This window comes from Diadema setosum, chromosome 18, assembly GCF_964275005.1.
Source record: "Diadema setosum chromosome 18, eeDiaSeto1, whole genome shotgun sequence".
Lineage (NCBI taxonomy): Eukaryota > Metazoa > Echinodermata > Echinoidea > Diadematoida > Diadematidae > Diadema > Diadema setosum.
This window is the reverse complement of record NC_092702.1, coordinates 21727374-21752163: the sequence shown is the minus strand read 5'-3', so window position 1 is coordinate 21752163 and position 24790 is coordinate 21727374. Positions and strand designations below refer to the sequence as shown.

The window sequence follows — 24790 nt, the reverse complement described above, 5'->3', positions numbered from 1 at the left end:
TTCTGTGACACTCAAATGAAAAGTGATTGTAGACTTCTTCACGATGGAAGGAGGGAAAAATAACTCTCAAGTTTCCATAAAATCTTGCCCATCCTACCTGCCAATGAAGAAGGCAGCCAGTTAAACTTGCAAGTGAACAATTTCTTCCCAAATGCAAATTAGAAATACAAATGAATAGAAACAGAAAGAGCTCACAATGTGTACATGTAGGTGCCATCTCTGTTGTGTGTTTTTTTCCCCCCATCTTGGCCAAACTGTTGTCAAGTTAAGGCTAAATGCAATTCAAAGGTAATAAATGATTGAGGAGACTTTTGTTACTTAAGTTCTTAGTGATCATAAGATATTTTCTTCGCTTAGATAAAAAAATACTCGGGTGATACAGATATTGGTTCTCCTTTCTTTTCAGTCGCCTGGAAAAGTTATCCCTATAAATCATGGATAAATTCATTCCTGTGATCTTATCTCAGTGATTAGGCTAGGGTAAGAATGACTGAGTGAGAAGAGAACATAACATTTATCAACTTCTTGATTTTACTACCCCAATTGTGATGCATTCTAGTGAGATTCCAGAGGTTATCAATCATGTGGCTTATCAATGCCCTATTCATACAGGTATTCAGTTCGTGCGGTTTGTTCTGAGTAGGCGAGAAAGGCATTATTTGTGCAGGTGAATACCGAGGTTTTGTTTTGTTTTCTCTTCTCTTTCGTCCCTTTTGTGCCTTTCGGAGCTTTCGCAGAAATCTATAGCAAAGGTGCATGAAACACTACACTAGTTCAGGCTGTGGACCTGTTGTGTTAGTCTCTGAATGCAGACCCCAACGTCTAGCAGTTTACAGATAGTGGTTATTTGTTTCCAAAACTCAAAAAAAAATGTCCTTTGAAGTCATTAGTGCTTTGTATTTGATGAGCATTCTGTATTTTACAATTAGGACAGGCTTCTGTGTGGCATTTCATGACAGCAATTTTGTACCAGTCTGAAAGAACAGAGAAGAAAACTGAAAGAAAACTAATGGTTCACTGTCATTTTGATGACAATTTGTGCATGTATGTGTGCCCTTCTTTGTTTGATGCTGCTATATAGGCATGATGAATATTTGTCTAAAATTTGAGTGATGTGATAGTGTGTTGCACAGATGTTACAGTTCCTGCAAAGGTCTTAAAGATGCTGCAAAGTGTGTTTGCTATCAAACTCCTGGTGATGAGGCTATTCTTTGTTAGTTGCACAAAAGGTGGCGGCTACAGGACGGGGTGACTGGATTATCAATGGCCCAGTGGGTCTACTGAATAGTAACCACATGACCTGTCCTGTAGTCAAGACTTTGCTGGACCTAAGCTGCCATGCCTCTTTGCGTGGGCAGCTATCTTTATTTGTCTCGCATTTTTGGTGGATAAGGAACAAAACACTCGAACTGGCAGAAATAAAACTTAGCAAGTAATGCACCATTGTGAGTGTTGCAAGATTGGGAGAGAATGCATCTGACTGTAAAAAAAGACAATTTCATGAGTATATGCAGCTTGTCATTGATATGTTGAAATTTCATTTGTGAGTCTGAAAACTTCTTTGCATCTTTTTCTGCAGGCCTATATGAGAAGTGACAGGTAGTGGTGGTTGCCGTGATTAAATTGTGCACTTTCTAAGTCGAGACATCATGCAAGAATTACAACACAAAGCATCTCTCTCTTTTTAGCAGCGTTATCATAACCTAATTACACAAGTAGGAGTGATTTGATAAACAGTATGCAATGACCACTGATGAATTGAGTACTCAACATATGCAGAAGAAAGGAGAAGATGTAAACCTATACTTTTGCAAAAGTTATTAGAGTACATGTACTTGTAGGTTGATTGCTTTAGCCAAGTAGGGCCTACCAGCTTCACATTTAGAGTCACCATTGCTAAAATTTTACATCACTGCAATTATTTCATTGTGAATTATGCAATTTACTGTCTAATTCCATTTGTGAACAAAAATTCATAGGGAAGCATTATATTTGTGGAAATGTAAAACATTGGATTAAACCATTACATCATCTAATTTGTAATGTGGTTGTGACGGCTATCAGTTTACATTTAAATTGAGCTTTCATATCCCATGGAATTCATATAAACTAAATGTTACAAAGATATACCATTCAGGTTGTATTATTTCTTTTTTTTTTCTTTTTTTTTTCCTGTACTCATTGTAGGGCCCGTCTGTTAATGCCAACTTGAACTTACAGTTGTGTTTTACTGTTGATGCATTGAAATTATTATATCAACACTAGAGACAAAATAAAAGGAAATTTGGCATGGAGTTGGGGAAAAGTGTCATCAAGGCAGTTAATCGTCACCATTATTACCGTGGAGCTGCCTGCAAAATTTGTCCTCTGGTAAGAAGAGAATGAGAGATTTTGAGGATGGGCAAACACACCGGGGCTAAGAGCAAACAAGAAATCACGCACAATTATGCACACGCTCCCGTAGAGTGGCACGCAAAGTTCACTCTGCTCAGGAAAAAGATAGGTAGAGAGATATGAGATAGAGAACAGGGGGGGGGGGGGAGATTATTGCTCATTGTTACATGTCAATGTCATTAAACAACAATCAAAGGCAAAACCCTGGTTGGCTTTGATGTTGGGAAGAGTTTCTTCGTATGATTCCCTATAGTGTGGGTTCTTAGGAGGAATATGTGATTAGAGGGAGTAATGTGTTGATTAAAGATTATTTAAAAAAAAAAAAAAAAAAAACCCAGAGAAATCCTATGGATGAAGCTAGATAAAGATCAAATCCAACAGACAACAAAATATTTAAGAGAATATGAGAAAAGTATGGATCTATGTTTGTGCAGTGAGCGAATGATATGAATTGATTAGGATCGCGTACAGATTTGAAAGACCCTTTTTATGGGTTCGGTTCGAATGGAGCTGTCAAAGCATGTTTAACTTGATGAAGTTGGTGAACAGTTTATTGAATGGCAGGAGAATAGCTGCGTTGATCAAATCATTTAATCATCAAAGGAAGATTTCTTGATGTGACTCTGTCACAAAATTTCCATTTGGTCATTACTCATTTTCTTACATTTTATTCAGGCAGAAGGCCAAAGATTGAAATGTGAACAAAGATGTCCTTTGTGTAGCCTGTTTATATCTTTGCATTCTCTAAAAATGAGAAAATGCCCCACTCTGTGCATTGCTATGATTCTAATCCATCCTGGCGCACTGATTGTTCTCAGTCATCATCGTGAATCAGCCTGCTTGATTTGATGATGGCGAGATATTTCAAAAAGAAAAATATGTGTGTGTGTCTGTGTGCTGGATGCTGATGATGCTCTTTTCCTTGTGAGGTTGTTTCGTCATTTTTTACAAAAATCCTTTTGATACCAGCAACTAAATCAAGATACAAAGCAATAGGAATTTTTTTCAGCTGTTTCCTTCCTTAGCATAATAGTTTGAGTGTCTCATGTAGCGTTGTCTCAGTATCAGAGGTATGATGAATCTGGTAAGCTGTATGTTTAGGCTTGATTTCAAATGAAAGATACCACAAGTTTCCTTCATTTTATATCGAATCACATTTATGGATCGATGTCCTCTGTGTGTGCATCAATCATCAAATTGCAGGCCACCATATAGTGTCTAATGTAGTGGAAATAGCGGTAATTCAGAATTTTATTGGTAATTCCAGAAGCCAGTGGCACCATAAGCATTCACTTGAGACACTAGAATGACATAATTGGTTTCATGAGTCATAGTGTTGATCTTTTGTAGCAGCTAAAGCATACTCCAGGGAGAAAAAAGGGGAGAATGAAAAGCTACGCATCCTTGTATTCATTTGGAAGTCATGATGCGACTGGCACAGACCTTTTTTCTTCCTCAGATAAAAAACAAATAATTCAGCCCTTTTCAGAACATATTGTACAAGGCCTCAACTCTATTCAACATTGATATCATTGGTATGTATGAAACTGAAGACAAAGGACAATCAAAGACCAAATTTGATGAGCAGATTGATTTTAAAAAGAAGAAGAAAGAGTTGGTTTTAGATTATTGTCCACCAAGATAGTTATCTGTAGTCTATAGTTGTATTGGAATACATAAACAACCAAGAATATATTAGCACGTTTGTGTTTAACATGCAGTGGCAGTTGTGACCTGTAATGCAACGTGCATGATAGGGCCACAAGGGCATTTTGACATTTAAAAAGAAAAAAAAATGGTGGTGAATCGTTTCATCCGCTCCGCAACTGAAAATTTGTAAAGTTGACAGCACTGAGCAGTAAAGTAATGTGAATTTTAAGGTGTCGAGTTTGATGATGTACTTCCATTCCCCACCATGCATTATATCAATTTCCGTGTTTCTTATGGCTTTCATCAAATTCCAGGTTTGTTGCAAAATCATCTCATCATTTTGTATCTTCTTTTCTTTTCTTTTTTTCATTTTATCCACAGCTCCTCCAGACACGCCGCAGAATCTGACAGCCATACCGCTGAAGGCAGAGGCTATCATCCTAGAGTGGAAAAGACCGCTAATTGGAGACCCCGACGGCTACATCATCACATACTGCATGAGAGGAGGTAAGGGGCTACTATTTGAAAGCCAGAGCAGCATCCCATTTACAATAGTTCCATCCATATGAAGTGGTGAATAAGGTGCTGCTTGCTCAGTCACACACGAGAACCCCAAGAGACCCCCCCCCCTCTTACATAACAGTTTTATAATTTTCCAACTGCGAGTAATGGAGGGCCATTATGGGCAATTTACCACATGCATCATAAAGTCAGTGGATGTAGAAAAATAAGTAGAGCACATCACAGAAGTTTGTGGAAAGTTGGACAAAGTAGTTTTAAAGTTTTTGATTGAAATCAATATGCTTTCATCAATGGATGGGAATGCTGACACAATAGTGCAAGGACACCCAAAAGACAGAAACAGAATTTTCCTCTAAATTTCATTTTTGTTGAAAGCAAACCCTCCATCAGTAGTGTTATTCTGTGTGCCTTCTGAAGGAGGTGATTCAGGTGCCCTTTCACCATAATAGAAATGTTAAAATGTGTGGAATTCTCTACTGCCTCTGTATGCAATTTCAAGGTGTGTGAATAGTTAAAAGGTAGGATCTAACGATAATCCTTCCAAAAGGAAAACACAAAAATGAAACACTGACATTTGTTTCCTGCGGGTCCTTTTGGTGAGACAGTGGTATTCATTTTGGGTGCCCTTCCAAATACGGTTGACAACAGTTATTATCAGGAAGACATGTGCCGGATTATCTCTCAAATTTCTCTCACCAGCTCAGCAATGAGGGATGAGAGGCATTCCATGCACTTCTCGGCCTATATTTTATTTCCAGTTTTAAATGCTGTGCAGTAGTGCCTCATCCAGTTGCCAAGGGTTGGAAGCAAATGGCGGCATCCCATGCAAATGTTGCGTCACGGCCGTGACTGGAATGTCGTGACGCATCCCCCAGATGGGCGAACATTTCGGATCGAAGTCGGTCTGTGTCCGTGCATCGCAGACAACACGTGAAAGCACTGCAAAATTTAGGCCAATCCATTTATCACCTGCACATGTGCTGCCGTGATGTCGCCACTTGGCATAATTGCATCTATGCTGTTGTATTGGTATCTCCATGACAGCACAATATAATCACCAGTCAGTGGTAGAAAGAAGGTATCAGGGAAGATGAAGAAACAGCATGTCATCAAATCAGGCAAATATCATTTTTTTTTTTTCAAATGGTCTGTTATGTGGAAAGTATGGACGAAGCAATTTCCTGCACCATTTTGATAGTCCCAACTTTGGATTTGTGCCCCCAAAATTGCTGAAGTTAAAGTAAGTTGTTAGAGTAAGTTACGTGTACGTCAAATTAATATTTTTTTTTTCTTGTAAGATCTTGTAGCTAGTATTTGTTAGAGTGTCCATAACGTGTTGTTTCATTGTCTGAATTTCATGATCTCGATATCATGCAGTCAGTTTTGATTGTTTTTGTCATACGTTAAAATAGTGGATAACACTCAACAGGTAAGCAATGGATGATTCCCTCCTTGTGGTTCAAAGTGAAATTGATGGTCTTTGATGCAGAAAGAAAACTACAGCAACAAACTGAGACCCCAGAGGGACCTTGAAGTTTGCACCTGTGGATTGTGGTCTACCTTGCTTGCCACTCCTATTACTGACCCAGCAGGGAGCAGCGAGTTAACATACCAGAAACGGGAACTAGATTTCTTTGCATTTGGCCGTGGCTTATTCATCCTGTGTCTTATTCATCCTGTGTCTATGCACTCGTGCTGGGAGGAGCCAAAGGGAGTCAACCTCTGAACTCAAAGCACAACTTTCACTTTGAAATCCTCTTTATAGCTGATTTATTCTTTGATTCCAGCCCCTCCATTGTGACGCTGCTCCTACTGTTCACACACAGACAGATAGACAGACAGACAGACAGACAGACAGACAGACACACATACACATGCACATGCACACACTCTATTTTCCTTCTCTCCAGGCACTTTCTGTCCATAAGGCATTTATCTACTTTTCTTTCTCAGTCCCATATATCTATTGTATGTGTGGATTCAGAGGTACTTGATGTAAGGTTAAGTAATGAAGTCACAATTTACTCGCTGCATTTTAGAGTTCCAGACAGTACCTATCCAGCCCTTTTTTATTTTTGTTTTGTTTTGTTTTTTAAAGCAGACAGGAAAAACAAATCATTTATAATGATATGTTAAAATCAGCACTTTGTCATTCTTTTGCTTTATACTTTGTGTCTTCAAATGCATGAAAACAGGATTTGTTCACAATATTTTTTCATCAAACCCCTCCCAACCATCCAGAGTCGGCAGGATGTGAGAGGGTGGACCAAGGCAATGTTACGTCAGTGGAAGTCACAAATCTCTCCGCCAACCACACGTACCAGTTCAAGGTGCAGGCCTACAGGAACGGCAAGCAGGGATCAGCGACAGACTTTGTGGAGGCGTCGGGAACACCACCAGGTTCGTTGCTCCAACTATCATTGAGTCAGTGCATGTGTGTAAATTGTTGTATGTGGAGCGACACTTTGTATGATGGCTGTCTATACGAGCAGGGAGCAACATTGAATCAAACTTTGTCTGCAAAGAAACCAAAGTTTGTTCAGCATTTGTTGGTGACAAATGAAAAAAAAAAAAGAATATGCAGGATAAGCAAATTATTGAAGTAATGAGTTTCCATCTCTGGAATCTATTCATTGCAAAAGAATTTGTCCAAGTGAGAGAGTAAAGCATTCAATCTTTGCTTCTTGAAAAAAAGAAGAAGAAAAGAAACACTACAGTTTGGTTAGGTCTGTATGAGTATGCTTGTTTGTCTGTACATGACTGAATTGAATTGGTTTGCCCTTTCCTGGGTGAGTTTCAGAGATGCAATCGCTGAAGAGAAATGAAGCAGACAGGGAGTATGTTGGGGAAAATGGGGGAAATCACAAACACACACACACACACACACAAATCCTGCAAAGGCTAGATCCCTAAGGCCTACGTGTATAAGTAGGGTGGCTGAGAGGGTTGGAAGGAGCAAAACTTTATGATGAGTGGAGGAAAGGCAGACTAATCAAAGTGCCAGTCATGCAAATTACCCACTATTTACAAGATCGGAAGACCCACTTTTAGCAGGGATGTATGGAGAAATGAATGCTTGTAGCTACCTCTCTCTTTTCTCCGCCAATGATTGACAACAGAGATATCTTGTAATAGTCTCCCAAGAATCGTCATCTCTCCCCCACCCCCTCCCTCCTCCCCCACCCCCTCCCTTCTCCCCCACCCCGGTCCGAAGAGCTATCAAGACATCACCTGTGTAAAGCTGATTCCCCAGACTTGCGTGCCTTGGCCATACATGGCTGTGATAAACATGGCAGTCTATCTAAACACGAAAGCCATGAAGACCAAATCAACGAATTGATAACCCGTTTGCAGATCCCTGGGACAGGGCGTGTTGTCCAATCCTTGGACTTTTTCCCCCCTCTTCCTTCTCTCTTTGCTCTTTTCTGTACTTTTTTTTTTCTTTTTAGTGGAATCTGTAAACATGCTGTCAGAGACTGGGGTAGGCATTCATCATGGCATAGGTGGTGACGTGATACCAGCTGAGAGTGATGAACAAGGATTTGTTTGTATCGGGCTGTCATGGAAAACGGGCTCCTTGAATTCTGCGCTGCCACTCGCACTCTCGCACGAACGGCAGAGATATACCTCATGAATAGGGAGGGATTTGAATTGCATCACCCTGGCCATGCTCTAATTTCACCACTGGAAGAGAGAACCATGTGATATTAATTTGATTCTAAAATAGCATACTTTGGACATGATCACTCCCTTACAATACATCTCTCCCCTTACCTTCCCCCCTCCCCCCCCCCAAAAAAAACAAAAAACAAAACAAAACCAAAAAACAAACGTCAAAACAAAATGGGAAAAATTAGGTGTCTACTTGGGGAAAAAATGACTTACAGAGTCTATGTATTTGTAACACGAGTTATGCGGCACTGTAAGGTTACTGGAAAGTTTTGAAAACTATTGGAGGGAAAGTATAAAAACATTCAAATGTGTAATACATTTGATTGATTGGATGATTTACTCTTGATGTGTTTGAGCTAGAAAAAAAAAAATCAGTGGCAATTACCTGTCATTTGATATAAAGTGCCTCGAGTGGTCATCCTTACTAGGAGCATATCATTTATACCTACGACAACTGTGGAAGGTGGGGAGGGGGGGGGGGGATGGATGCTTTAGTTGAACGTAAGCTACCAAAGATTTCAGCATAGTTTCAAAGTAACTTTAGCCATATGAAGAATCCCCCCTGAACCAATATCACTGGTGTCTCCATCTGCCATGTACTGAATCCTGAATAAGTGCTGGATATCCACACCCACAATCTTCCTCAGATGTGAACTGAGTGTCCCTTCCTTATACAGCTGTATGTAAACACTGTGTCAAGACTAATTGAAGAGCCAATATTTATCTACCCCCACATGTATGAACCCCTCATATCATTGCCCTCTTCATTTTCCCCCCATCATCAGGATAAAAAAGTGAGTTCTTTTTATTAGCTTTGCATAGACTGTCCTGGCATTTATCCAGCTACCATTGTTGCAATCATCTTAGTGTTTAAAGTAGTATATGCACCTCTTTCATTATGGCGCATTAAAATATTGTCATTTACAGTAATTGAAGCAACCATGCCGACAACTACGCGACCAATTCACAGAAGTGGTTTTTCTCCCTCCCCCCCCCCCATTGCTACGGTGTTCAACTTGTTCTAATGACACTGCTCGGAAACATTAATGGGATGAACAGGTCCGTAGAAGAACACATTTTGTATGACCACATTTGTAGTGAGTTTTTCGAAATGTTTCTGCGCTATTGGCCTTAGAGCAATACTCCTGCCCCTTCCCCATCTATCTGCTTTTTGCTCAGCTTGCCCCCCCTTTCCTGTTCCCATTTCTACCGCTTGACTCCTTTTCTTTTTATCGGGCCCATTTATTTGCCCCATTCATGACGTCAGGAATAGCCTCCGCTCAAACGTGGAGAAGCAATTAGCAGTGATGTACAGGCTCTCACTGCTGCTAGAAATCACGCAACAAGCCCTCTTACCTTGGGCCTCAAGACTTCTGGCTTCAATTTTTTTTTTGTCCTTCCCCCCTCATTTTCTCTTCCTTTTTTTTTTTTCTTCTTCTTCTTCTTCTTCTTCTTCTTCTTCTTCTCTCTCTCTCTCTCTCTCTCTCTCTTTTTTTTTTTTTTGGGGGGGGGGGGGCTCTGACATGATCTACTACAGATGTACAAATGGAATGAATTGTCATCCAGCCATCCCAGTTAGAGAATGCTTTTGCTCAGTTTTATTCTCAGTTCACAACTTCATCCAAAGGCCTATAGATTGAAGAGATTTGTTTTCCATCTCTCTCTCTCTCTCTCTCTCTCTCTCTTTCTCTGTCTGTATGACATGCTTTTGCCCCATCATTTTTTTTTATTGTTTTTAATGGAGATCTACATATCAATATATCTGTCTTTGAGTTACCATAGAGTGAGAAACTGGTACAGGTTATCAAATTCCACCATGCAAATGTACAAGTTTTACAAGGAAGTTTTTGTTTGTTTGATTGTTTATTTGTTTTGTTTGTTTAAGAATGAAGAGAGCAAGCTATCCCACCCATCTTCTCAAACCTAGAGACATGTAGAGATCTTGAGACAGGTAGAGACATGTGCAAATTAATTGTAATATTGTCTGGCTTATCTTTATGAGGTAAACCTACTCTCCTTGATGGAATACTGTATCTCCATTCTGTGTGTTGCTGCTCACATTACTCTTGAATTCCCAGTGCAGATGCTCTATTTACAGTACACCTTTTTCATGTCGTAATATTGATTTTTTTTTTTCTCCAGCATCAAATCAGTACAGTATGTTGCAAGAGGCGTGCATAAAATGACCGGTTTCTCTCCCCCCCCCCCCACCCCCTGTATTTTCTGAGGAGGTGGGGGTTGGTCACATCAAAGACTACATCTAAAATGCATGTAGTAGCTACTGTGTGAGTGAGCTTCGAATAATGTATGAATTGAAATGATGATGGCTGATGTATTGCTTAACATACATTGGGGTTTTGAACGTGTTGTTTTTTAAAGTTATGTTTTAAAGACTGATCCATAGCTCCCTTAACTCAGTAGTAGTCTACTCAATCATCCTAACATTTGTTATATTGTTTTTTCCCTCCAGAAACTAGGGGAGGGTGGGAGGGGGGGGGGGGAGGGGGAGAGGGCTGCACGCATCTCTCAGACCAAATGCGTGTCTACATGTGTGCGGAGGTAAATTAGCAGCCTTTCACGTTTGTGGCATTGGTTGGTAAATAGAATTGGTGACACGACTCCCTCATTCAGAGGAGTCTTCCCCGGGCAAACAGACGGCGCGGGATCTGTTTTCCACGCCACTTTAGAATCACTCTGCGTCAAGTGTATGATTGCCAATCAATTGCTTTTGGCTTGGGCTCCCCAGGAAGAAGTTTTCGTTGAAAATATGGATCGATGAAGTGAACAAAAGGCAACTTGGGGAATATGCACAAAAACTTCAGGCATGATAAGTTCTGTGATGTTCACGCTCAGGGAAGATCGATCAGTGCTAGAAGGTGTCTCATGCTTAATGTATTTGCCACATATAAGGACTAAATAGTCCCCTCTCATTTCATGGAATCAACTTGCGGAATGGAAAAGGGGGAAAAGAAGAGAATGGTTCATTTGATTCCTGCTCTATATCACATCTGATTATCTGAGATGAAATGAAAATATCATTTTTGCCACTGAGTGCCAGTAGCTATGTGAATATCGTATTGATTTATGTAACTATGTGTGCACACATCATGAAGATCAGGGTACCAAAACATGGTGCCCCTCCTAGCTAATTATCACATTGGATAAGTGACAAATAGTCATTTAGAGTTATCATGACTCAGGGAGGGGGGTGGGAGTGGTGTGAGAATGTCTCATATGAAATTGATAATGTTTACTCTGGGGATGAATACGTTGACGAACATATGCAGAAGGGTTTGCTGAGGGAGAGAGAAGGACGCAGACATAGAGACAATGATGGACAGAGGACAAGAATGAGGAGGAGCAATGGAACTGCAGTTAGTTTGTATGCACGGACATGTAGAGTAATCTTTTAAAGTGCTTCTGAGCCCAAAACGCCCTTGATTGCCCGTTTCGTGCGATCGGCCGCAGCCTTGGCGCTAATTAATGACAGAGGAAATATTGGAATATCATATCTGCCTGTCAAAATCCAATTGCATGCTTCTCGTGGCAGGCCATTTGCTCTCCTCTCAGTCTGGTTGGTTTTTGAAAGAGATTTCATTTTTCCCTCTTGTGTGATTCTGTTCTTGGCACCATGTTTTCATTGTGTGATGTTGTTTGCAACTTGCATGCATGGGTAAGTTGCATTGAAACTGGCTCTTTGTGATTTGTGTACAGTTTGTGTGTGCAGCTTAAGACATATTTTATGTATCTGATGTACCCTAGTGTGATAGTTCCTTAAACGTGATCTACCAATAAGGGGGTTCATGGTTAGCGCATGTCTCATTTGACCCCTACACCACAGACTCTGAAATCGCATGGACACGTGTTGTGATCAAGAATTCCTTGTTGAAGCATGGCATCTTCTATTAAATCAATGTTGATAAAAGGCATGGAGAGATTTTGCTAAACAGTGTTGATGAATGACTTACACCTGTACATTCTAATTTAGTCCGAAACACATACATTGTACTGACATAATTCAGATTCTTATAGTTGCTCGAGACTTCTTTACATTTTAAAGTCAGTGACAAATACACAGACATTCTCATTTGACCTTTGTTTTGCACATGCACCGTGAACTATTAGTTTTTGTTTCACCAAACCCACACAATTATTACCAGTTTTAAAATCTTCCAAAAAAAAAAAAGAAAACAGAGTGAGATACCACTTCAGATTTCAGCTCATTTTGATAGAGAAGGAGAAGGTAAAATCAAACAAAGTAGGAAGATCGATGTTTTCATTAGAACTGAACAGAAAATAAGTTATTGAATTGCAAAGTTAATGTTTCCCTGAAACATTAGTCACTGCCGCATATGCAAACTTTGATCAACGATGTCATTGCTATGCAAATCTCCCTATTGTTATTGCACAGAAATGTTATCTTTGTAATGTATTCATCACTAACTGTACTACTCTAATCACCAAACCCTGTCAAGTCAAAATTTGCAGTGTTATTCCAACCTTAGAAAAATTGCAGGCAAAGGAATACATTTCACCATACATGAGCAAAGGAACTTTGTAGAGAGTTATGTGTGGGCCAATTAGGGACTTGCAAGGCCATTACATCATCTCACATGCTATCTTGATTGAGGGAAACAAATAACGAACAAGCTTTCTTTAAGACCAGCTTTCTTTAGTTCATGCCCAGTTCTAATTCAGTACCTGCCACTACCATCCTGTTTGATTTTTTTTTCCATTGAAAGTTAGCGTGAATATGAATAGAATTTCACAATATGTCATCCTGAAATCTGCAGAAGGGAAAGAAATTAATATACTTTAGGTTGCAGAATGAAACTCCATGCATCAGAAAGCTGGAATGACTATGAGACAATCACATGCAGCTTTGATTTTTCTTACCCTCCCTTCATCCCAGTTTGTTTTGACTTCCAAGCAGCTTGCAATGGAAAAAAATGGTCTGGATTTTTAATAATTGATGAGGTAGCAGGCCAAAATAAAATGAGGAAACAAGACAAATGACAAGGTAATCTTGTAGGCAAGCCACTGATGTGTGGTTTGGGAATCAGCCAGTAATCAGCCGTGAGCGACGGACTGAGTTTTTAACGTGAGCAATCCATTTGGCTGAAGTCCGCCAGTGATCCAGAGGGAATTATGTTCCACTTGTGGCCTCATGGCGACTACATGATCACAGTGATCAATATTGTCGCGTCGTTCTTTGGCATTCAATCGGGACCAACTTCTTTTTTTATGGAGGGGGGTAGCGTCAACAAAAAATTTTCTTCAGCATTTGTAATGGCAGTATATGATATTGTCAGAAACAGATATGATAAATATGAAAAAATACAGTGCTGGAAGTTGTCATTTTTTTTTCACTTGTGAAGGTTTCTTCATAAAAAAAAAAAAGTACCAAAAGATGGGTGCTGAAGTTCTACTTTTTTTTTGGAGGAAATTACACAATTTCAGCACTTATTGTTAACCAGAATGAGTGAGTTCTTAAACTATTTTTTGTAGTTTTGTTGTTGTCATTCAAATCATGCAGATATCAGTATGTACATTACATGTATTTGTTTTGTATGTGGTGGTGTGTTTGCATGTGTGTTTGTATATGTGTGTGTGTTTGTGCATGTGTATTTGTGCATGATTTTCCTATGAATTCAAACTTGACGATCCTGTTTGCCACCCAAATTTTGAAATTTGTTACAATGAGGATGTAAGATGAGATTTTGAAAGAGGTAATCTCAAGTAGACATGAATAATGACAATGTGTATGTGGATGGACAAACTCATCCAGAGTGGGTAGTTTGCTTCAGGGCTCTGTTTTATGAAGAGTTAAAATTGATTATATAGTTGATTTCACCTGTAAGTCTATGGCAGCCTGTGTGTTAAGGAAATTTAAAATCGATTTTATCTTTTGATAAAACAGGGCCCAGATCTGCTAACTCCAGATGCCAACAGGCAAGATAGGAGGGATGGTACAGTATTGGTGGAGATGAGAATTGGGCTTTTAACTTTTCGCAAGATACCAAGAAAACACTTATGAAATAGTACAGAGCATACCATTTTAAGAGGAATTCAAAGTTTATTTGATGAAAATCGGATTTGGCATGACTGAAACATCTAAAAACAAAGTAAAACAAAGGGATCATTATAAAGTGTGGGTCCCACACTTATTAGAATTGCTCTGTTTTGGATATCTCAGCCATTTCAAAACCAATTTTCATCAAATAAACGTTGAATTCCTCGTGGAATTACATGCTCTTTCATATTTCATAAGAGGTTTCTCATTATCTCACCAAAAAATGTTAGAAACCTGAAATTAGGTCTCAACCAAAACTATACGATCTCTTTAACACATTCCTGTATTATTATCATTTTGAGAGAAAATAAGGGAAATACAAGATTAGTTATAGGTCTTAGAATATTCCCCTCTATTACACATTATATCCTCCTCAGGATGATCTGTGTGTATGTGAGTGCGTTCCTGTGTGAGAGCAAATCTACTACACCCATTCGGTTGCATCCCCCCCACCCCCCCCCCCCCAATGCCTGTGGCAGGGTTGGGTCGTGACCTCTGCAGTCAGAGAAATTGACAAACACACAGCCTCTCTGTTGGAGAAAATGAAATCATGCTGGCAATGCTAAAAACAGGAGAATGAAAGCAAAAGAAGATGAGAAATTCTCAGAGTTTTGGATTGTGACGGGGAAATGGGCCAATCTAATAATTATTGGTGACTAGAAATTTCTTCTTGTGATAGAGGTTCTATTTTTTTTTTTATTTTTTTCAGACTGGAGAATTCCCAGATTGAACACAACAAATTTGGCAGTCATGACAATGTGCTGTGTAGTTGATTGACTGCATTATATCAGAGCATATGGATTTTTTTTTTTTGATAGTGGGTAGTTCTGTTTTTGTTTTTGTTTTGTTTTTATAATATTGCACCATATTGAATATGCAGTAGCCTTTATGATGTTCCCATGTTTGGTAAATATCTGCCTTTATGTGTTTAAGTCAATTGTTCAAGTCAATTTAAAGGTGTGTACGTAGGTCTACGTCTGATGTCTTTTGTTTTAATGCTTTCTGTGTTATGTGTGTGTGTGTGTTTGTGTATGCATACCAAATGATATGTGGTAGGATCAGTGCAAAAGTGATGTTGAGAGGAGGTGGGACTTCAGTAGAACTCAGTTGCATGTTGGTGTAGGGATTTTGTGTGTGTCTGATGGGAGATGGAAAATCCAAAATATTTCGTTTGTTCATCAGTGAGAAGACCATCAGACTGCTAGGAAGAGAGTCAAAAGAACCAATTTTTGACCAATAGGCCTATATCCCGTTTATGCTTTTCCCCTTGAGAAGTGTTTTGAGTGTATTAATCAGGGCTATGGACAAAGGGGATTTTGAAATCCCCCTGCTTTCCTATCAGCAATGTGCCACTGGCTATCTTTGCTCCCTATTTTATTTGTCCATCATCCATTCATCCCCTTGTGTAATGACTTTAAAGATTGCTTTCCATTAATAAAGACTGTCTCCTTCCATAGCCTTGGTTGGTCCCCCCCCCCCCTTTCTTCTTTTTGTTTTGTTTTCTAGACTTTCGTAAGTCTGGCTAGAGTGGGCAGTGCTGATTCGTAAACCAAAACATGTTGATTGACTGTCTGTCAAGCATGTCAAACTGCCTCTTGTTTGTGCAAATTCACTATTACCAGAGCTCGAAACTCAACAAGCAAACAAGACGTGTCTTTTCTCCCCCCCCCCCTTTATGTGTCTCTGTCACAACACTATCTCAGCTTTTATTAAGCAGTGTACTTTTTTTTTATCTCCATCTCCTTTTCCTTATCTTCAGGATTGATTTTAGTTTGTTTTGTTTTTTACCACCCTTGATTTTTGACATATAATTGTGCTATCCAAATCATTTGGCGCAATCTGTGTTATAACATTACTTCATGTTGTGACTGAAGTTCAGTTTTATTTTGCGTATGGAACTCGGTATGAAAATATGATGACACGTTCTCCTTTTACCTCATACAGATGTATACCGTTACAGTTGTCATACTGACTGATTAGTTTCACTTTAGCATTGATGGAGAAGCATTGACAGCATAGCATTTATGTTACCTTGGAGATTCCTTTTTTTTTAAATCAGAATTTATGGTTGCACGAACAAAACTACAATATTTTATTACATGACTGAACCAAACTGTTCTGTCAAGTCTTATCACATCCATTTTATACTGGATATGAGGCCGAGTACTTCAGTTGCAGCTATGAAAAAACACTCTCATTCACAGTATTTTGGTCTATAGGCCTAAAGGGCTTGATAGGTATGACACTCTGAAACTGTAGAGGGCGCTCTATAAGGTGGTTCAGAGATACTCATCCAGAGAAAATCTCAGATCAGGGAAAATGTCAAGGAGTGTCTTGTGTGCTCATAATCCAGTGGCCTTTAACTGGAAATCGTATACCATTCCCAGGGTGATCCCTCCTGTGAACGTTATCAAATGCCTGTGATCGTTATCGAATGTGATACGCAATACATTGGTACACAGCAGAAACGATGTTTGCCACTGAGAGTCACTGTGTATCGTACACAGTGACAGTGTCTATGGCTCATGCCACATTTGCACATTTGTTGTGTGAGAGGAGGGGGGTGTCTACATTTATAAGATAATTACATTTTAGCATGAGCTTATTATATAGGATAGGTAAGGGGGGGGGGAGGTGTCTCCATCATCACTGCATAGGTCTTGGACATGTCTTGGTCGGTATAAAATGATTAAGGCCACATGGTTGTGCTCAGTGTAAAACGGTTCTCCAGTCAAAGACTAACTGATCCTCTATTCGTTGTTCTTTTTTCCTTTATTTTTAAGTCCCCCCCCCCCCCCCTTTTTGAGATCAATAGAGAGTGTGTGTTGGATCTTTGGCTCAAGCCAGGTGTATGAGGAAGGAGAGGGAGGGGGGACTGGGAGATACCCTCTCACTGCAGGAATTCTCTCATCCCTTGCTTGTCTTGCCAGTGGCACCCATAGAACATCAGGCATGATCAACCAGCATTGTAGGAAGGGGGGGGGGGGGTCAGAAGGCCGCTGTCACACGCAGTGACGTCGCAGGAGGATGGGAGGGGGGTCAGAAGGCTTCTGTCACCATCGTTGTCGTCACGTCAATCCAGAATCTTCGTCCATCTTCAGTGTCTTTCTCTTTCCTGCTTCTCCTCCTCCCTTCCTCCTCCTCGTCCCTCATCTTTCTAGCTCTATCGTCTTTTTTTTTTTTCCCCCTGTAAATCAGTAATCTTCTCTCCTCCCCATGAGGTAACCATTATGGAGTGATGAGGCTTGGTCGTTCAAAATTGCATCAGGATGCCAGCCATAGTCCCCCTACCCAGTGAATTGTGTGTCCGTGTGTACTATAATAGTTAAATTTGAGAGTAGCGCTCTGCTCTCTCGCCCCTTGCCCCCGCCCCCGGACGCCAAATAAGAAATGTTTTTGGCAGGTGTGATACCCATTTCTTGATGGATAAGGCCTGATGCCGTGCATTATGAATGAAAGTGTTTGTTGATCCTGTTCCGAAGATTTGGGATGGTCATCGGCTTGTCTGAATTCCAGCTCAGCTCGTGTTAGCATTAGTACTAGCGTGCCTTCTGTCTTTCATCCATCCAAAGCCAGAGGTTGATGTACCTTCCAGCCACTGATTCAAGGGAACGGGGCCAGAGGTATTTGTGTATGTATTTACTTCCTTGAGGGATGATTTTGCTTAACAAGCAGCCTGTCAACAAGTCTGTCAAAAGCCCACCAAATATGAGCATGCAGTGCCAAGCGGGCCTGCAGTCCTGCCGTCCCTTCATCATGCATGTGTCTGTATAGATGTCAGATGGCCTAATACATTTCCAGTAGGAAATCTTAGGTGTCCCAATAAATATCATTCAGTATAAAGATATGCAAGAAGTGAGTACTTTGTGGTACATTTTGGTGCATCAATGTTTCTGGAAGGCATGATCTGTGTTTGTTTAATGGTTGCAAATTTTGTGCTGTATATTACCAACAGCGACTCTGGGGTTAAACAAACATTCAGGCATGTCAATTTGACAAGAGCTTTGCATTTCCACTGTATTTTGCAAACCTTCAACTTTACCTGTGCACTCGTCAGTAAAACAGGAGGTGGAGAAATTCATATCCGAGCTTTTTCTATAACTGTTCTATAGTAGGAAGCTCCAGGTTTTGTGATGACAAATGGTCTGCTTTATCTCCACTGTTGAAGATGCAAAAAGAGTGTGCTGGTTACTTGACCCACATCATTTCTGTGCTGGTAGTGATGATGGAAGAAGAAAGAAATTCAATAAAAAAAAAAGAATTGGCTGCTAGCCCTATTTCAAATCCTAGCCTCGTTTTATCAAAAGATAAAATCAATTTCACATTTCCTTACCACACAGGCTGCCATAGACTTACCATAGAAATCAACTAACTCTTCATAAAACAGGGCCGTGGTCATATTTTGCTGCTAGGCACTACTGATTTTGTAATGTAGGGGGGTCCAATGGAGATTAAGGAAAAACATTTTTTTTTTGACATTTATTATTTATCAACCACGTATAATTTTATGGCAAGTGTTAAGCTTCCTCAGTGCCTATTTTCTTTTTTATTTTCTTAAGTGCCGAGATGCTGTATTGCAACCACTTTCGTATGATTTATTGCTCATTGCATTTGTGCGTTTTGATGTCCTCACACATGAAGCTCTCTGTTTGCTATTAGTGTTAATGCCCAGGCCCACACACGTATATATCAATTTGCTCTATTTTCCTTCTTTTCCAGATCCTTACTGATACTCATGTCCGCTCAGGATTTTGAAAATGTGCAATTATGTTTTATGATTGAGTGTTGTTGTATTAAAGTTCTATAAAACACGAGGGATTTTTCTATTTAAGTCATAGCCAAAGAGGTATCTCCTTCCCCCCCCCCCCAAAAAAAAAGATACACAAATGTGTATAAAATTGCAGTGAATAACATTAGATCTGCAGTCACATGAGTGGTTGATGCAAACAGGAATAAGGGATAATGTTGCCTGGAGTGTTGTGCTCACCTTGTTACTTTGGAACCAGAAGGCTTTAGTACTTACCAGAACCTTGGAAGTTTATAGGACCTTCTGCCTCTCACATGAAATTATCTGACTGTAAGGATGATTTATGTCCTCACATATAAGTGATATGATATAAAAAAAAAGTAAAATATACTGTAAGTGGTATAGATGATGTGCAAGAGCTTTATAGCAGGATGCTGAGCCCCCCCCCCCCCACACTTTTTAAGGCATCTGCAGTATGGAAGTTGTTCACACTATAAAAAAAAAGGAAGGAAAAGAAATAAAGCCTAACTGCAGCAGTATGCGTCTCAGCCAAATAGTACTGAAGAGTTTACATCCGTTTTCCTCACTTCATAGTCATGGTCTTGCCCCGTTCCTCACCCATCACTTTTTTTTTTTTTTTGTATGATTTTGTTTTTATGTTTTCATTGGCAACTGAGAGGAGAGAGAGAGAGAGAGTGAAGAAGTTGTGGATGGGCTGTTTGCATGTACTCACTTTGATTTCTGGTCGGAATTGTATTTGATTGATGTTGACGAAGCACAGGGTTTACTCATGATCAATCAAAGTGGGGCATGCCACGCACGTCCTGGTTGTCTGTTTCTGGCCGGATAGTACTAGTGCTCGGAAAGATGTCCGCCATGGACCCCACCCATTCTCCACAGTTACGTTATCATTGAATGCAGAAGAGGACTTCACCATTTGTCCTTATAGCCTCCCTGTCTCTCTCTCTCTCTCTCTCTCTCTGTTGCTGTCTTGGGCATTGTATGGTTGTTTTAACATGCTAACAATCATGAGTAAGGTGAGAATAAGCTAATTGTTCTCTTTAGAAGATGTGCATGAGGAGGGGAGAAACCTAAACTGGGTTGTGCCTGAAAATTATTCTATGTGACTGCATCGCTGATATGAACTTCTCAGATGAATGCGCCTCGTCTATAACAACAACACCAACTCATCATCAACAACAACAACAAAACAGTGATAAAGGAAAGACAAGTAGAGGTGCATACGCGTTGGCAAAATCATAGTGATGTGGTTGTATTGAAGAGACAAAACTGAAATAAAGCTCAATCTGCTCATTCCTATCTGTTCCTTTCCCACTGTTGCATGGGTTTAATCTTACAAGTGAAGGGAGAAATCCCAGAAATTCCCATGCTGCATGTAGTACCTGTGCAACTGTATGCACCTGAGCAAGCATGACATAAAAATACTGCACTGTGGGGGAAAAAATAATGATCTTAGAGAAAGCAAAGATTAATTCTTGGTCAGAATCAGAGACCAAGAGGTTGTTGTTGTTGTTGTTGTTTTTTTTGGCCAATGCCTTCACACCTGAGAGAAGAAGCAGGGTAGGGGTTAATAGGGAGTTGATTTGTAGTAACAAAGAAAGAAAAAAAAATGAATAAAAGAGAGAAACATGTAAGAAGTAGGAGACATTTGTTATGGTGGTTCTCAAGATGGTCCAATTGTGGTTTAGTTCAGCTTTGTTAGACCTGCCAATATGCACAACACTGACAGAAATTTTAAAGAAAAGTTATACTTTAGCAGGCTCTCAAGTTTTAGAGATTGGAGTCTAGAGATGTGAATGACAATCTGCTATTTTGAACCTTGTCTCTTTTCCTTTTTGTGGAGGGGGAGGGGGAGATGCCAGTTACTGTCAAACATTTTCTCTGGCTATTATTTCATTGTGTTATCTTTTCATTGAAACACATGATATATAGAAAACCTCAAATTCCTCTTCTCAATAAAGGAGGTACCCTTGATCACACAAAGTGTATAGCCCACTTCCTCTCTTGAAATATACTGATTAAAAACTCTTTGAATTTCAGGAGTGTTAATATGGCTGGCTGGCTGGCTGTTGGCTTCCTTGCTTTCATCTCCAAAGAGATCAATCAGTCAACCTAAGGAAAAATAGTCTGGGACCTGTCCATGCCTAGCTAGCGTAGCCATGCAATGGCAAGGGAAGAATTAATCTTTTAAATCGTTGAGCACACACCAAGCTGTGGGGATCAGGGCCCACAGTCAACAGGTAAACACTCCTGCATGTGTATTGTTCAAAAAACTGGCAGATCCAAATAACCTTTGTCCCCATGGCTTTTTAGTTAGTCTAGATGCATCAAACCCCTTTCTGCTGTAAGTTAGGCAGTGGTGGTGATTGGGGGGGGGGGGGGGGTAATTTGGACAAAACTCAACTTACCTTTGCTGCTTCTTCCATCCCCATCAATCTACCAGGAACCTGTAAATATATAATGAGAGAGAGAGAAGTAGAGTTTCATTGACTGGACTGATATCTCATTGACGTGGGTTTTGGAGTTGGATTGTCTGACGTCCACCTGAAACATTGTAATGATTACGGTAGATGTACCAGTGAAAAGTTCCCCGCCTTATAGTACCAAATTACACAGATTGGTCAGTCTGATAAGACATGAGAAACTCATGGGTTACAGTGTTTGTGACCTGTGAACGCTGGTCAACTTTGGGATATCCATGTACCTATGTGCACGCCAGTTTAGACTTAAGTATTGATTCAGTCATTTTAGGGAGAATACAAGTTGTGCTGGTTTTGTCATATTTCAGTCAGAGTATTTGTGCTGTGTTTGACTGTTGTTACAAATTAGGGCCACCACCAAAGAGTTACCGGTACTTGGAAAAGTAAGTGCTTTCTCCTTTTTGTAGGAGTATGAAGCATGGAGGACATTAAAGGGATCTTATAGTTTTGGTTGAGACCGAATTTCAGGTTTCTAACATTTTTTATGAGATCATGAGGAAATCTCTATGAAATATGAAAGATTCCATGGGGAATTGGTTTTGAAAAGGCTGGATTATATACAAAACAGAGCGATTCTACTAAGTTGGGACCCACACATTCTCATGATCGCTTTGTTTTACTTTGTTTTTAGTTATTTCAGTCATCCCAAACCCATTTTCCTCAAAAAAACTTTGAAGTCTCCTTAAAATGGTATGCTCTGTACTATTTCATTAAGTGTTTTCTTGGTATCTCGCGAAAAGTTAAAAGCCCAATTCTCAGCTCCACCAATACTGTACCATCCCTTTAATGCATTTGCACTTCTACAGTATGTTATCCGTCTTGTTCTCAACCAATTGAAGGGAAAGAAGGTCTAAGATCTTGCATCTGCAGGTGAAGTGTAGATCAGGATATCACATGATGACATAAATTGTGATCCCAGTGATAGCATAACTAAGATGATCAACCATGATAAGTACAGAACACATTTTTCAAATTTGCTAGTCCCACATCGCTTTGTCTGCATCACATTGATTTGCTAGGCCTTTTCCCCCTCTCTTTTATTAATAAAACGAACCATACATTATACCTCTCATCACAATCCCCAAAGTGATCAGATTTTCTTTTTTTCCACGAGGGAGGCAAGAAGATATGTATATCTCAGAACTTGATATAGATGAAGCTTGGTTGTTCATGTGTGTAATGCTTACATTCAGTTGTCATTGTTGTCAACAGGGTTTGAGTGAATGAGCATGTGATATACTTGTAAGAGGAAAGAGAAAGAGGAGAAAAAAAAATGCTGAGAATTTCTAGTGCACAAACTATCATTAGCATTCATTAGAACCCCCTCCTCACTCCTTTCCTGTTCTTAAGATCTTGAATGTACAAGAGCTTAAATCCTTCTTTCTATCAGCAGATTATAGGGCCAAAGAGAAAAGGACAAGGAACAACACAGGGACAAAGAACCACAAGGTGTTTTCTCTTCTTTCTTTTCATTTACATCCCAATTTATTTGGTAAAAACATCAAGATAATGAGCTTTTCTTTGAGCAAACTGTTTGCCCACAGCATCAGGGATCCCAGAGCAGTTTGGAGTTGGTCAACAGAAGCTTGATCCTGTACTTTGATTTGTCATCCCAATCACCGGAGTTCTAATGCAGGAGTCACATTCAATGGACCCAGGTGCTCAGGCTGCTCTACAGAAGGCATAGTAGCTGTTCTGTGCTGTACTCTTTATGTTATACAGTACAGTGAGCACATTAAAAGACATAGAAAGAACACATTTAGAGCTGCCTCTTCTATTGTTAAATCAGTCTCAAGTCATCATTGCAATTGATGTATAAAATATTGTAACTAAATGGTACAACCTGTCATCAGAACTTGGTATGCTGTTGGAGTTATGTACTAAGGGCTTCCTGTGGTACATGGTATCACATTGCTGAATTTGTGAAATTATAGAAGATTATGAAATACGCTTCTGTTGCCACTGTTCATTACTCTCTCAAATAGCTTGTTTGACAGTGGCCGCCACATCAGTGTTCATCTCTCTTAGTGTAGGAAAGATCATCAATGGTTTGGAAAACTCGTGACTTCCTTTTGCTAAATAAATGAGACTTAGAAAAGTGGTCAGAATCACTAGCACGAGCTGGCCAATACTTTGGTTGCCAGTCTAGAGGCGCAGAAACCATTTATGTTTTCGAATTGGGAAGTAATTTGGGATCATCATGAAAATGTTTCTCTAATATTTCATCCAATTCAACGAAGCTTTCACATTTTATTACCCTTTATTCTTGACTGCATCTGGGCAACTTGTCTTGCCTAGGATCATTCCAACCTTTAAACTGAATATTGTTTGTGCCTCTGGTTTTCGTGTGCCACTCAGCTGTTTACATCTATGAATTTTGCATTTTTTCTTGGAGCGCTTTTTTTTTCTTATTTAGAACAAAAGCAGGGTACGAAAATAGCTTTGTATCTGCAACATGCACACACGTATTTGGACTGCTGTTGGCGTAACGGCCTTAAACCTTGACTTTGAAGGGCCTTTGAGAATGTGAGCTTTGTAGGCTTGTCACACTGAGCTATTTCTTTTTCCAACAAATCAGCATTGTTTAGTTGTTGTGAATTTTTTTTTTTCCACCTTTGTTGCGTGCAGGCCTTGGACTTGTATTGTGGATTCAAACCCGAACCGAAAGAAAAGCAGACAGTGCAGTATTTTCACGGTTCTTTTCTGCTCGGTCTCTCTGTCTCTCTCTCTCTCCTAAGCCTTTGTTTCCATTTCTGTTTCTCTCTCATTTCTTCTTCCCTGTGTGTGTGTGTGTGTGTGTGTGTGTATGTGTGTGTGTGTATGTGTATGCATGTGTCTGTCTGTTGATGAAGCTTAGTGTCAACTCCATTCCACAAAGCACACCCTCTTTTCCTTGACACCTGAGTGTTATGATTGCATAGTGTTTCCCACCTCTCTGCTTTCGTGCTCTCACTCAACTGGCAGGAGCAGTTATATATATATATATATTTTTTTTTTTTTTTCTTCCAGACTTCATGGCTTCTTCTTGGGTGAGGAAGGAGGAGGATGCGAGAAAGAGAGAGTTGGGGGGGGGGGGAATAAAAACAGATGGAAGGTTGGGAGAGAAAAATGTGAAAAATCTGTAACCTGTTTGCCCATAGGCCTACTTGTTAAATTGTTCCAAATTAGACAGATAATGTGATATATACATGCATTAGTGCCGTCGGTATGCATTATTCAATTTCCAATTCC

General features: G+C 39.8%; 1 protein-coding gene across 3 annotated transcripts in view; it reads left to right on the top strand.

Moving 5' to 3' along the window:
• The window catches only part of LOC140241511 (fibroblast growth factor receptor-like), a 140804-nt gene that overhangs the window by 73594 nt on the left and 42420 nt on the right, over positions 1 to 24790 (top strand). For all 3 annotated transcript variants that reach the window (XM_072321243.1, XM_072321244.1, XM_072321242.1), the window contains 2 exons: positions 4426 to 4551; positions 6808 to 6966. In XM_072321243.1, coding sequence (XP_072177344.1) covers positions 4426 to 4551; positions 6808 to 6966 — 285 coding nt within the window. The remainder of the gene's footprint in view (positions 1 to 4425; positions 4552 to 6807; positions 6967 to 24790) is intronic.